A 14631-nucleotide genomic window follows, 5' to 3' on the forward strand; every position below is an offset into this window, starting at 1 on the left:
CTTTTGTTTCCATCCACTTGTAACATTTGTTTCAGCAAATCCACACCTTCTAGACACCCAACATTTTTAACAAATCTTGTGAGGGATGGGAAAGGCTTTCCCGGATTTGGAAATATGATATCCAACTGCTCCTTTACAGATTGCCCACGAAATAGCGGCGACCGATGAACAATTCTGCCGACATGTTATTTGTTGCTTTTTTCTAGACTAGCTCTCACAAAGCATTTGAGTTGTTCCTGTTCATGGTTAGTTTTTTTATAATTTTATAGACAAGTTCCATGTCGTGGAAATGTGAAAAAAGATAGTGATATTGCCACCATGTGGCTCTTATCATATATGGTTTTACACTTCTTCAAAAAATTCTCTAAGAGTTCACAATGCTAAAATTCACTAGGACTTTACAAAGTTTTATTATTTAGTGAAAGACTTGCCAAGTTCTTACAAGATTTTATAATTGAGTAAAATATTCGCCATGCCTGGTGAGAGATTCGCCAGAAAATTATATATACATATTATATTATTGATAAAATCGCCTTCCATTTTTCCTATATACCATGGAGATTCGCCCAATTATTATATTTATAAATTTGGGGGGGGGGGGGGGGGGGGGGGGTGTTCTTAAAATTTTCCCTGACCCCTATATTGGGTCACATGTCATGTAATATCCCTCCATTTATATGTAAATACACTTTGTTTAGATTGAACTATTTTTAGATTGATTAGCTGGGAAGTCATCATGGACTTGACTCAAATAGAAAATACACTTTGTTTAGAATGAACTAAAAATGTAATATCCCTCCATTTATATGTAAATACACTTTGTTTAGACTAAACTATTTTTAGATTGATTAGCTGGCAAGTCATCATGGACTTGACTCAAATAGAAAATACACGTTGTTTAGACTGAACTATTTTTAGATTGATTAGCTGGGAAGTCATCATGGACTTGACTCAAATAGACAATGGAATATTATGGTTTAATATATGAATTTTATTAATGAAAAAAAGAACTGGAAATTAATTAGGAAAGAAACACTGGAGTAAGAGATGCTTGCCAAAATATCTGAAAGCTAGTGTGATGGATAGGATCAAGATAATTTTTTCCTAAATCTCTCGATTATCTTTCCTAAATCTCTCAATTGAAGATCCTAAATCTCTCAATTGAAAAAAAATATTGAGTGAAGGGGGGAGAAAAAAAATATTGAGTGAAGGGGGAAGTAAAGTGTTGTGGGAGAGAAAGCACTCAATTATCTTTCCTAAATCTCTCAATCGAAGAAAAATATTAAGAGAAGGGGAAGTAAAGTGTTGCGGGAGAGAAAGCAGGCTTTAAAGGGAAAAAAAAAAACCTAGACTAATGGGTTGGCAGACCTGTGAAAAGCAGGAAGCCGCCAAGGAAAAATCTGTTGAGGAATAACGCATAAACTACATTATTCAGAATCACAAAAGGTTATTGATTCCATCTTTGCTTGAGTAGAAGCAAAGGAATTGGTTCAAGGTTAGGAAGAAAGGCATCTTTCCCAGTTAAAATCTTAATGAAAAATCAGTTAAAGTGGTTAGGAAGAAAGGCATCTTTCCCAGTTAAAATTTTAATGAAAAATCAGTGAAAGTTTTCTTACGTTTGGATTATGAAAAATCAGTTAAAGTTTTCTTATGTTTGGATTATGGATTTCATATGGTTTGAATGAAAACTAAATCCAAGTTGTTAATGAATTACAAACTATGGATAGTTGTTTTTACTGTATGTCTAGTTAGCAGAATCTTATGTATGTTGCATGCTGTGTTACCAGAAACGGTACGGGAGCATTCGTTTTCGAAGAAAAACGCAAAGAAAACGGAATGGTACGGAAAACGCCGTTTTGTACAGTCGTTTTCATTTTTCAATACATGAAACCGGTTTCTCCAGAAACGAATGGTTTTTTGACACAGTTTTTAGAAAAAAGTTTGTTCTGGTTCATTTGTAATGCTGGTCTCGTTCCAATTGGACGTTGAGCAGAATAAAAAAAAAAAGGCAAAGGTTGGTTTACGTTGCTCTGGTTTGTTTGTAATGTTGGTTTCATTGTAACGTTGAGTCTAATTTAAAAAAATGAAGGTTGGTTTTGTGGATAGTTTTTAGAGGCGGTTTCATGGTCTGCTGTATTTAGTGTAAAATTTCTTTAACAACATTGTTTATTTAGGGATTTTGTTTGTTAAAATTATATTATTGGGATGTGTTGCTTTAATGTTTTAATTATTTTTTCTTAATTTTTGTGTTGGTTTTATTTAAAAGTGTATTTAGTGTAGAATTTCTTATATAATTTTATTGTATTTAATATTTAAAAATTGTCTCTTTATACAAAACTATCAATTTAAATGCACACTGTTACAAAATATATTATTTTTATTATTATAAAGATTAATTACTATTATAATGGATTAACGATAAAGTTTTGAAAGTTTGATGGTATTTTTTTTTAGGTTTTGTCTAGTTGTAGCATTTCTAGTTTTCAACCCTTCCGCTTTTTCTATGCAAAATGTCAGTGGAGGGAGCAACACTTCTTCCTATAGCAAGATAGTTGAAGGTAGTAGTAGTTCTAAACAACCCTCTACTTTTGGCTCAATTCCCTAATCCCAATGGAGCTCAATTCAATCTTCACCATCCTATTACCCAACTAGGGAAACTACATCCTAGTAGTTTACCAAATACTACAATATAGCCCAAATTTGGGGTCCGCTGAAATAATATAAGAGAATATACACATGATATGCCAAATCATGTACATCAGGAAATTTCTAAGGATATGGCCTTCAAAAGAATCCCACTCTCACTACGTCCAAATCAAGTGGAAATGGAAAGGTCAAATCAAGCTTGAATTCAATGCCAAAGGTTTCTTCACTATTAAAGGATCAAACATGGGTATTTGCGAACTATTAAAGGATCAAACATGGGTATTTGCGAACAACCTATGTAAGCAACACAAGCCTTGTTTCTCACTATGAATATTCGAGAATGGTCTATGTGAGCACATTATTGGAGAATGCGGATGATGTATGCTTTGTTTTATGTTTTTCACATTTTTCTTATTTTCTCTCTCCTCGTTTCTTGAATGCGAAACCTCCAAACTTCGTTTCTCATCTCGTTGTCGTTTAGAATGCGGATGATGTATGCTTTGTTTTATGTTTTTCACATTTTTCTTATTTTTCTCTCTCCTCGTTTCTTAAATGCGAAACCTCCAAACTTCGTTTCTCGTCTCGTTGTCGTTTCTCGTTTCGTTTCCGTTTCTCGTAACATAGGTTGCATGCACTGGAATAATTATGTCACTATGATGTTGTAGATGAATATATGATGTTGTATCTCGTAACATAGGTTGCATGCACTGGAATAATTATGTCACTATGATGGTGTAGATGAATATATGATGTTGTAGATGAATATAAGATGGAATAATTATGTCACTATGATGTTGTAGATGAATATATGATGTTGTAGATGAATATAAGATGTTCATGAACGTAAAATTAAATTATCGTAGCGGGAAAGGTGAATTATTATGGTAGATGCAAATATGAAAGTATTTTGATCTTCTAAGTCATTACTGTTACTGTTCCAGGGAGATTAACAATTAATAGACAGATTCTTTTACTGAATGTTATGGGTGAGCAAATTGGTAGGAATTTTCATTCTCTATAGACTATATGAGAAATTTATACTTTCAATTGAGTTAATTCATGTATTTCCATATCATTAACCTATCGGCTGGTAGCATAGCTATAGGAAAACAATGGCATACTGAAAGCACCTACGATAGGAACATAAGTGTATTCCTAAATATTTGTCACAAGATAACATTTATGAGAGTTGAATTGTAAGTTCATGGAAACTCAATTACTATCGTAGAAGTAATTTATGTACATTACAGAAAACCCATGTGCTTAACAATTGGTATTAGGACTATAACACAGATATAGCGATTACGCTGAAGGAAGAAGTTAGTTTTAGATAGAAAGGAAATTAAATGATTTAATGATGTCGATAGAATGCTACTAGACCCTTAGAAAAATAAAATGTTCGAATCAATAGGTTAATCTAGATGACATCATAACCCCGGTACTATCGATAGGTATGAGAAATTATTTGATCTTATGTTTGCACTGTAGAACACGAGGTTATCACTGAGTAGTATTTCTCAAGCAACTAAGTTTAAAATGCCTATGAAGTAATTGTAGCTGAGATAAACAGAGAGAAATTACCAAATATAGAATGTTATAAGCTTGCATCAGTTACCACATAGTAACATTAAAAATTTCCCCAAAAGACAGAAATGAAAGAAAACAAAAACCGACCCAGATGCATGTACATAAGTCCAGATTTATTTCTCCACCATAAGAAGCAACATCAATGGAAACGATGCAATGATTTTTAACAGGTGCAGTAGAAAAGTCGTATATCTTTTAAGTTATACTTGACATCTTCTACAATGCTTTGTAAGATTTTTAAAATTTCAACAGCGATTCTGTATGCGGAAAACTCAAAGAATCGTTAAAACTTAATGCCCAGAAATTAAGTTACCTCCAGCCATTGGTGATGTTCTTGATGCAAACCTCAGTCTACTTGCTTCTTTACTTCAGCACTCCAGCTTCAATCCAAGCAAAAAAAAAAGAACACAAAAAATCTGAAGGCACTTCCAAGCTCTGCTCTCTCAGCTAGATGGTGTAAAAAACTGAAGGGGATTGAGATGCAAGCTTGGGGACCAAACAGATAAATTTATAGCCAAGCTTCCATCAAGCTTCTGATGGCTGTGTCAGATGTTCCACAGATCAAGGTAGAGAACTCCAGATGGAGTAATGGACCACTTCAATGGACCACTTCAGTAGCTCCCAACAATAAATTTATTAACTACAGTTGATTTCCTTAACTTAAGGAAATTACTGCAGTTGGTTTCCATAAATTAAGGAAAGACTGCAGTTTAAATTCCATAATTGTAAGCAGCAATTGTTCAAAAAATTAATGGAGCTTAACATTCTCCCACTTGGTCCATACTTCCAAACTTAATGTCTCAACTTAAAACCCATTGATAATCTGTATTAAGTAATATATACATGAATCATGGCGATAAGTCCTCTAATGACGAGTATTATCTTCCATGTATTACTATGTATTTATTCTTATTATAATTTATGTGGCAACAATTTCTTAATGAATAAACCTTATGTTTATTCTTGGTCCTTCTTAAATGAATTTTCTCAAATCAACTTAAAGTGCACATAAATATGAGAAAAAACATCACAATAAATAAGAATTTCATTAAAATAACATTGTCCATACAATGAAAAACTACATAATGGAACCAAGTCCCATATTGATTACATGATCCTTGAATTTAAACGGTGGCATGCCCTTAGTCAAAGGATCAGCGATCATCAACTCAGTGCTGACGTGCTCAATAACCACTTTCTTTTCTTTAACACGTTCCCTTATAGCTAAATAATTAATGTCGATGTGTTTATTTCGACTCCCACTTTTGTTGTTTTTAGCCATAAAAACAGCAGCTGAATTATCACAATATATTCTCAATGGCTTAGAGATAGAATCCATAATTCTAAGCCCAGAAATGAAACTCTTAAGCCATACACCATGTAAAGTAGCCTCAAAACAGGAGATGAACTCGGCTTCCATAGTGGAAGTGGCAATCAAGGTCTGCTTGGCACTCCTCCATGATACAGCTCCACCGGCCATCATAAAAATGTATCCTGATGTTGATTTGCGTGAATCAACACATCCAGCGAAGTCAGAATCTGAGTAGCCAATTACTTCCAAGTTGTCCTTCCGTCTATACATAAGCATGTAGTCTTTGGTTCCTTGAAGGTACCTCATTACTTTCTTCGCAGCTCTCCAGTGGTCTAAACCTGGATCACTCTGATATCGTCCCAACATTCCCACAACAAATGCAATGTCAGGTCTTGTGTAGACTTGAGCATACATTAGGCTTCCGACAGCGGAAGCATATGGAATGTTCTTCATTTGTTCCCTTCCAAAGTCATTCTTCGGGCATTGGTTCAAATTGAACCTATCACCCTTCACAATGGAAACTACACTTGGTGAACAATCCTTCATCTGAAATCTCTCTAAAATTTTATTAATATAGGTTTCCTGTGATAGACCCAAGATGCCTCGAAATCTGTCTCTATGGATCTTAATGCCAATGACATAAGATGCCTCACCCATATCCTTCATATCAAAATTTTTAGAGAGGAATTGTTTCACCTCATGTAGCAAACCCTTATCATTGGTTGCCAACAAAATGTCATCCACATATAAAACAAGAAAACAAATTTTACTCCCACTAACTTTTAGGTATATACATTGATCCATAATGTTTTCTACAAAACCAAAAGAAAAAATTACATTATGGAATTTCAAATACCATTGGCAGGATGCTTGTTTTAAACCATATAATGACTTCTTGAGCTTGCAAACCAATTGCTCACCATCACTAGAGGGGAATCCTTCAGGTTGTTTCATGTAAACCTCCTCCTCTAGATCTCCATTTAGAAAAGTCGTTTTCACATCCATTTGTTGCAACTCCAAGTCAAAATGGGCTACTAATGCCATAATAATGCGTAAGGAATCTTTCTTAGATATAGGAGAAAAAGTCTCCGTGTAGTCGATTCCTTCTTTCTGAGTGAATCCCTTAGCAACAAGTCTTGCCTTGTATCTCTCAATGTTACCCAATGAGTTTTTCTTTGTCTTAAAGACCCATTTACATCCAATGGATTTTGCACCATTAGGCAACTTAACAAGATCCCAGACTTCGTTACTCTTTATGGAATTCATCTCTTCCTTCATGGCATTGTACCATAGTTCTGATTCTTTGCAACTCATGGCTTGTGAAAATGACTCGGGATCATTTTCGGCTCCAATGTTGTAGTCAGATTCTTGTAGATACACAACATAATCATTAGGAATTGCTGATCTCTTTGGTCTAGTAGATCTTCTTAATGTTGTACCATCATCTTCCTGAGAAGTATGTGGTTCAACTTGTTGTTCAAAAGTTCTTTGCAACTCTTGAACTCCTTGATCTACTGGAATATCGTCAGCAGCTTGTGGAACTTCAACAATTGGTTGTTCAACACCAGTTTGTACTTGAGGGGTGCTATGAACAATAACCAATCTATCACTTGAAGTGGAAGGTTGAGATTCTGAATGATCCTTCTCAAAAACTATGTTTCTGGTTTGGTCGCTCCCACTGATCAAGTCATTTTCAAGAAACTTTGCATTTCTTGATTCCACAATCCTAGTGCTGTGAGATGGACAATAAAATCTGTAACCTTTAGACCTTTCAGCATATCCAATGAAATACCCACTAATGGTCCTTGGGTCCAGCTTCTTCTCTTGTGGATTATAAATTCTCACTTCAGACGGGCATCCCTAAACGCGCATATGTCGCAAACTCGGTTTCCAACCTTTCCATAATTCAAATGGCGTTTTAGGAACCGCCTTGGTTGGAACAAGGTTTAATATATACACTATCGTCTTAAGTGCTTCAGTCCACAAGGATTTAGGAAGATTGGAGCTGCTAAGCATACTCCGCACCATGTCCAATAATGTTCGATTTCTTCTTTCTGCTACACCATTCTGGTCGGGTGAACCAGGAATGGTGTATTGGGCAACGATCCCATGCTCTTGAAGAAATTTAGCAAATGGACGAGGTGCTTGTCCATCTTCTGTGTATCTACCATAATATTCTCCACCTCTATCTGATCTCACGATCTTAATTTGCTTGCCGCATTGTTTCTCTACTTCAGCCTTAAAGATCTTAAAGTCATCTAATGCTTCGCTCTTTTTATGAAGCATGTAGAGATACATATATCGTGAATAATCATCTATAAAGGAGATGAAGTATCTCTGACCATGTGAGTCCATGTCTGGACTACATATATCAGTATGTATGATCTCTAATATGTCTGAACTCCTATTGGCACCTTTCTTTGACTTGTTGGTCTTCTTTCCCTTTATCCAGTCCACACAAGTCTCAAAATCAGTAAAATCTAGAGTATTAAGTATTCCTTCATTTACCAATCTTTTAATTCTATCTATGGAGATATGACCTAGTCTCTGGTGCCATAATTTAGAGGAATCTTCATTAATAACACATCTTTTAGTGCCAATGTGAACATGCATTGAATCATAAGTGACATTGTTTTGTAAATTAATGCAGTAAAGACCATTAGACAAAATACCATTCCCAACATAATCAGATTTATAGAATAGACTGAAAGATTTTTCTGAAAAGTTTAAGGAATATCCAAAAGGTACAAGCCTTGAAACTGAAATCAAGTTTCTAGAAAAACTTGGAACATAAAAGGTCTTTTCTAATTCCAAAATAAAGCCACTACTTAAAGTTAAATAACATGTTCCTATAGCTTCCACATGTGAGCCCATCTTGTTTCCTAATAAGATGTTTTGCTCACTTCCCACTGGCTTCCTTAGGTTTTGCAAACCCTGCAAGGAATTCGAAATGTGAATTGTTGATCCAAAATCAATCCACCATGTGTTAATATTAACGTTAACCATATTAGATTCATAACAAACAAATGAGATTAAATTACCTTTGTCCGCAAGCCAGTTCTGAAATTTGGTGCATTCCTTCTTCATGTGTCCCTTCTTTTTACAGAAAAAACACTTGGAATCCTTCTTGATATCGGCTTGGGGAGGTACTTTACCTTTCCCTTTCCGATTGGCTTGAGATTTTCCCTTTCCACGCGCTTCCAGCATTGCACTTTCTCCCAATTCCATCACCAGTATCTCTTCCTCTTGAACGCACATGGTCATAAGTTCATTAATTGACCATTTATCTTTATGTGTGTTGTATGAGATTTTGAAAGGTCCATATTGGTGCGGAAGGGTGTTCAAGATGTAGTGCACTAGGAAGGACTCCGATATATCAACCTCGAGTTTCTTCAATTGAGCCACAGTGTCTCTCATCTGCATGATGTGCTTGCGCACACCTTTCACACTGGTGAGCTTTAGGGATGAGAACTTCATGATTAGGGTGCTTGCTAGTGCCTTGTCTGAAGTGACGAATTGATCATCAATGGCCTTCAACAAGTCTCGGACCTTTTCATGCTGATCAACGGAACCACGAATACCAGCTGAAATTTTAGTCTTAATGAACATCATGCTTAGACGATTGGATCGCTCCCATCGTTCATAAAGCGTGATGTCCGCTGCAGTGCTGGTATTTGTGAGTGCCGATGGTTCATCTTTCCTAATAGCATAATCTATGTCCATCCACCCTAAATGAAGGAGAATCCTCTCCTCCCAAATCTTATAGTTATCTCATTTAAGTTCGGGAATGTCACAACGAATTTCAGAGAAATTTGCAGGTTGTACTACTACATCAAAATAAAGAATCACATGCTTATGTTAAAATTGAGGCTTAATAAACTTTCATGTTTTACCAATGTAAATCATGCTCAAAATTGAATCTAATGACATAAAAATTGCCTGTGGGCTAAATTTTTAATTCAAGCAGATTCAATTATTCATTGTTTTTAACTTTATGATAAAACTATTAATTCATAACTCCTGTGGGTAGGTTATGAAATTTTATCCTAATTAATTACATAAATATAATAAAAATTCCTGTGGGATAAAATTTATTATATTTAGTCTAATTAATTACAATTTAATGTCTAAATAATCTTTATGTGATCTAACCAATCAAAATATATAATTTTAATTAATTAAAGATGCTGTGGCTATTCTCTAATTAATTAAAATTATATGGATCACTAGACATTATCCATTATAAATTGCATAAACAAAAAATTTCTTATAAAATTATAAACATTTCTTTAACCAGAGTAAAACTCATTAAAATAATAATACAATCTAACCAATATATATGTAACCATATATACACATGGAATATAAAGGTATTTCTACAAGGAAAAAAAAAAAATATACACCATCAAATGGCAAGGTATCAAACATTCTATCATCTATCTTATTCAAAATAATAATAAAAAAAAAAATTGAACCAATATGGATTTCAACCTATTGTCATTACATTGGATATTTATTAGTAAATGAACTACTGTTCATTTCAGCATTATGGGAATTATTTGCAAGAAAATCCAATTAATAACAATTTATAAATTTATAATTGATGTAATTATAGGCCCTCCTTTCACGAATAACAATAGATCATAATGCCAACATTTAACCTGAGCATGTTTTTCTATCCAACAAAATCTTTACAGAAAACCAAAACAGTCAAATTTGTCCAAGAGTTCCTAATCAAGGATTTTGGCATTCTAATTCTGAATTTTACTATTTATTATGTGAAAGAGTGCATAAAGTGGGTTCAAACTGTAATATCATTCAGGCAACCAAAACATCACTGCTTGTCCAAAGTTAAAGCCCCCTTATGTATAACCCTAATTCGACTAAAAGAACACTATGCAAGCAGCAAACTTAAGTCGAATATTTGAAAAAAGATGAAAATGAAGGATTGTATCATAACTAAAGTAACAAGAGAGTTCCAGTAGTAGCACAATTATAATACAATATAATTAGCACATCTCTAGACAAACAAGGTTAGAAGTAATTACTTGAGGATTCTGCAAATTAAAAAATTATAAGATTCCTATCGGCAGTCCCAACAACCATAAGAGGATGCCGAACACTCAATGCAAAACAACGCTCTGGTAATTGTTGTGTATGCACTGGGTTTGACTGTCGTGTATCCCAATACTAAAGTGTCTTGTAAGACGAAGCATACTCAGACTGCCTGGACATATGGTCTAATGGATATAAACTATAATCTAATATTATACACAAACAATATCCAAATCAGACTGAATACCAAAGCAAGAAAACGAAGTCAGCTTCTACTCACACCAACGCAGAGGTAAATTCTTTGCTCCGATACCAAATGTAATATTTTTAAAATTTCAACAGCGATTCTGTATGCGGAAAACTCAAAGAATCGTTAAAACTTAATGTCCAGAAATTAAGTTACCTCCAGCCATTGGTGATGTTCTTGATGCAAACCTCAGTCTACTTGCTTCTTTACTTCAGCACTCCAGCTTCAATCCAAGCAAAAAAAAAAGAACACAGAAAATCTGAAGGCACTTCCAAGCTCTGCTCTCTCAGCTAGATGGTGTAAAAAACTGAAGGGGATTGAGATGCAAGCTTGGGGACCAAACAGATAAATTTATAGCCAAGCTTCCATCAAGCTTCTGATGGCTGTGTCAGATGTTCCACAGATCAAGGTAGAGAACTCCAGATGGAGTAATGGACCACTTCAGTAGCTCCCAACAATAAATTTATTAACTGCAGTTGATTTCCTTAACTTAAGGAAATTACTGCAGTTGGTTTCCATAAATTAAGGAAAGACTGCAGTTTAAATTCCATAATTGTAGGCAGCAATTGTTCAAAAAATTAATGGAGCTTAACATGCTTACATAACCATGTACATAAAATGACGTTTCCCATCTTTCATAAAGATGGATGAACATGGAAATGAAAGCTATGATAGAAATAAACCGCAAGCGGAGTAAATTAATCCCAATTTCATTTATAAGTCACTCAATAGAGTTAATATCGTCTAAATTATTGTAGTAAAAGTATGAGTACCCAATTCATAAATATAAAATAAATACAAGAGCAAACTAGGCATTATTGTTCTATAACAATAAAGGAAAAATTCATGGCATAAAGAAAATAGTGGGAAGAATTATTGCAATATTTTAGAAACCAGAGAAATTACATCACTCCTCAGATTATGAAGTATAATCCCATCAAACCCGAAGATAACAAATCAAGGAAACAAACCCAGCTTAGGCTAAATTGCAGAAAATAAGAGAGTAAACGTAAAGTGGCTTCCGTAAGTTTAGTACATAACATAATCGTGTCAAATTTAAATAGAAAAATGCCTTTTTCATAGGGAGAATAACAATCTGTTTTGTAAATCATGAACTAGATGTTGACTCGAAGCAAATTCCTCTGCCTTAGGCAGGGAAGGCCATATCTGAGCATTCTGAGTGAATCCCATTTCATGTACTGATCTCACACTCAACACCAAAGAGATTTTGTCAACAGTGGGCATTGAAGGCCAACCTGGAGGGGAGAACATAGCCAAGTCACTTAGCAACAAACAAAATTGAAAAAAATTGCACACAGTTCACCAAGTATTTTTAATGGTGCCATCATGGTAATTACCATGCACACTTCAGACCATAAGGGCGCGGAAGAAAGATAGAAAAGGAAACAATAACTAATTAGCACTATGGAAAGAAAATTGAAACCCTGAAGTTGGAAAGGATAGAAGATACCTGATAGGCTGGGAACTGAAGCCTGTCTACCTGTAGGCAATAAAGAAGAAAATAATGGTTAAATTTTCTCTATTGAATAATGAAGAAAATGAAACAATATTCCAATGAGAACATAGTTACCTGAAGCACGTTGAAACTTCCATAGCTGAACACTACCATACCCATCGTTGCAACTATTGGAGCACCAAGAAAACCCTCCCTTTTCGGTGAGAGCACCAAGAAACCCCTTGTTTCGGTGATTCGAATCTTCGATTAGACTCAATACTTGAGAACGAAATTCTAGAAAAGAAAGGAAAACCTCGACATTAAAAAAAAAGGTGGAAATTTTGGAATTAACTGAACTTGAAGAATTGAGGGATGGAATCCATGCACCATTACGTCGCCACCATTTCCCTTATGAAACCTGAGTAGAAAACTAAATTAATAACTAGGATGAGAGTGATAGGGAAAAAAAAGAACAGCTACACAAGCTATGGGAAGGAGAAAATAAATAAATGAGAGATAATATAGGATAGTTACGCAGCTTACCTCCAGGCCTGTTTCGCTGTCACAAGTGTGACCAGGTGTTACGAAGTGGAAGAAGGATTTTTATGGCAAGTTGACACGGGGAGTGGTTACAAAACAGAAGCCCAATACACTTCACCATGCTAAAGATCGAATGAGCAGGTAAATGTTGGGGAAGGAAATAGGGTTTCAAACCCCCACACACTCACTGTTGGATTTGAATGGAGTAATTTTGTCTGTTCGTGAAGTTGCACTACAACCAACCAGTAGTACAACACGCATACACTGTGAATATCGTAGGAGGGAGAAGGGTATTCACATGAACAGGGACACATGGGGTTAGATGGTATTGTGTGTAGTTCGAGGGAGTCAACTGGGAAGTAATCGGTGATCTCTTAGAACGTGAACCCAAAATCGAACACCGTTGCGCACTTTAATCTAGCCCAGGGAAATGTATCGATTTAACCATCGATTTAATTTGGCTTTAATGATATAGACATAATGGATTCTACATGGATGTCATGATTGGAATACAATTCATAACAATGAAAATGAATATGAAATCATCAGTAATATCTATTGTCGAGTTTGGAAAACATGGGAGATGCGCCGAGAACCATGTGTGGGTAGAGCACACCAACGAGGGTAATATAACTTTTATAATGGATGGAAAATGAAATGTATGTATATGAAAATCCAAATGTACCAGGAAAGCGCAATGGAGATAATCTATCACATAAGTCACCTGACATGGAGATTCGGAATTCGTAGGATACGGGGATTCGAGTGTCGGATTTGGACACGTTGACTCCCCGTAACAGGACACATAGGATTCGTTATATATTATTTTATTATATATATATATATATATATATATATATTAAAAATTAGATATTTCTTACACAAATTCTAATTAATGATACAAATTCATTGATTTCAAACATAGATCTTCATCTATAGCATGCATAGTACATACAGAATTCAAATACATGTCAGTGGTCACATAAATCATGATTCATAAATGAAAGACAACTTACAACTACAAGATAGTAAGATAAAGACACTGACATCTGTAGTTTTCTCATTAAGTCATCGAATCAAAATGTGTTACATAGTTAGTGTTGGTGCAATGCCAATGGCAAATAGAAATAGAAAATATAAAACAACTACAGGTATACAAGCCTCAAGGAAATAGGTAGCCCATGACTCATGAGTCATCAATCCTCATAGTCATCATCAGAATCAACATCAATGTCCTCATCATCATGGTCACCACTGCTCTCCTCTGCATCCTCCTCCTCTACTGTATTCATAGTTGCCTCTACACCTACTGGTGTGGAGGATGACCCCTCTAAAATATCACCGTCATCAAATCTAACAGGCTCTAGCACTGGATCATTGAGATCCATGTTGTCCAATGCCAATTCAACACTGTTGTCCAGACCCATATCATCAGGAAAGACATCCCACATCTTTGTCTTTCCCCTCAACCACTCTTCCCTCTACCTTTAAATAAGATGAAGGTTGGTGTGCACATACACCATTGTCTCTGCCCTGGACTATTCAAGCCTGCTCTTCTTCACACTATACAAATTCCCATATGTGCTCCAATTCATCTCGCAACAAGAGCATGAATTCATCTGAGAGAGGAACCTCATGGCTAACCGCTAAAGAGGAGGGCTCGTTGCCCCATGATTTGCCCACCAAGAATAGAGCTTCTTAGCCCCCCTGTCTCTAATCACATCATATCCTTCAAATCGACCAGTGCCAGTGGAAAACTCTGCAAAGGCATCCTCGACCTCATCGAGC

The 14631-nt window shown here is 35.3% G+C and overlaps 1 protein-coding gene across 2 annotated transcripts; it reads right to left on the reverse strand.

Annotated features, from left to right (window-relative positions):
* Window positions 1–11866: 11866 nt before the first annotated feature.
* Window positions 11867–12777, reverse strand: LOC149158429 (uncharacterized). 2 transcript variants are annotated; one of them, XM_089437750.1, is made up of 4 exons: window positions 12655–12777; window positions 12439–12544; window positions 12319–12348; window positions 11867–12103 (listed from the first exon to the last, which is right to left on the reverse strand). In XM_089437750.1, exons 1-4 carry the CDS (start codon window positions 12691–12693, stop codon window positions 11925–11927), a joined length of 354 nt encoding a protein of 117 aa, XP_089293876.1. In that variant the 5' UTR covers window positions 12694–12777; the 3' UTR covers window positions 11867–11924. The 2 variants fall into 2 exon arrangements, with proteins under 2 accessions (XP_089293876.1, XP_089293877.1); XM_089437751.1 differs by lacking the exon at window positions 12319–12348 and having other exon boundaries at window positions 12655–12772.
* Window positions 12778–14631: the final 1854 nt, after the last annotated feature.

The sequence above is a fragment of the Pinus tabuliformis genome, chromosome 5_2 (assembly GCF_031772625.1).
Source record: "Pinus tabuliformis cultivar Carrire ecotype Pingquan chromosome 5_2, CPIR1, whole genome shotgun sequence".
Classification (NCBI taxonomy): Eukaryota; Viridiplantae; Streptophyta; class Pinopsida; order Pinales; family Pinaceae; genus Pinus; species Pinus tabuliformis.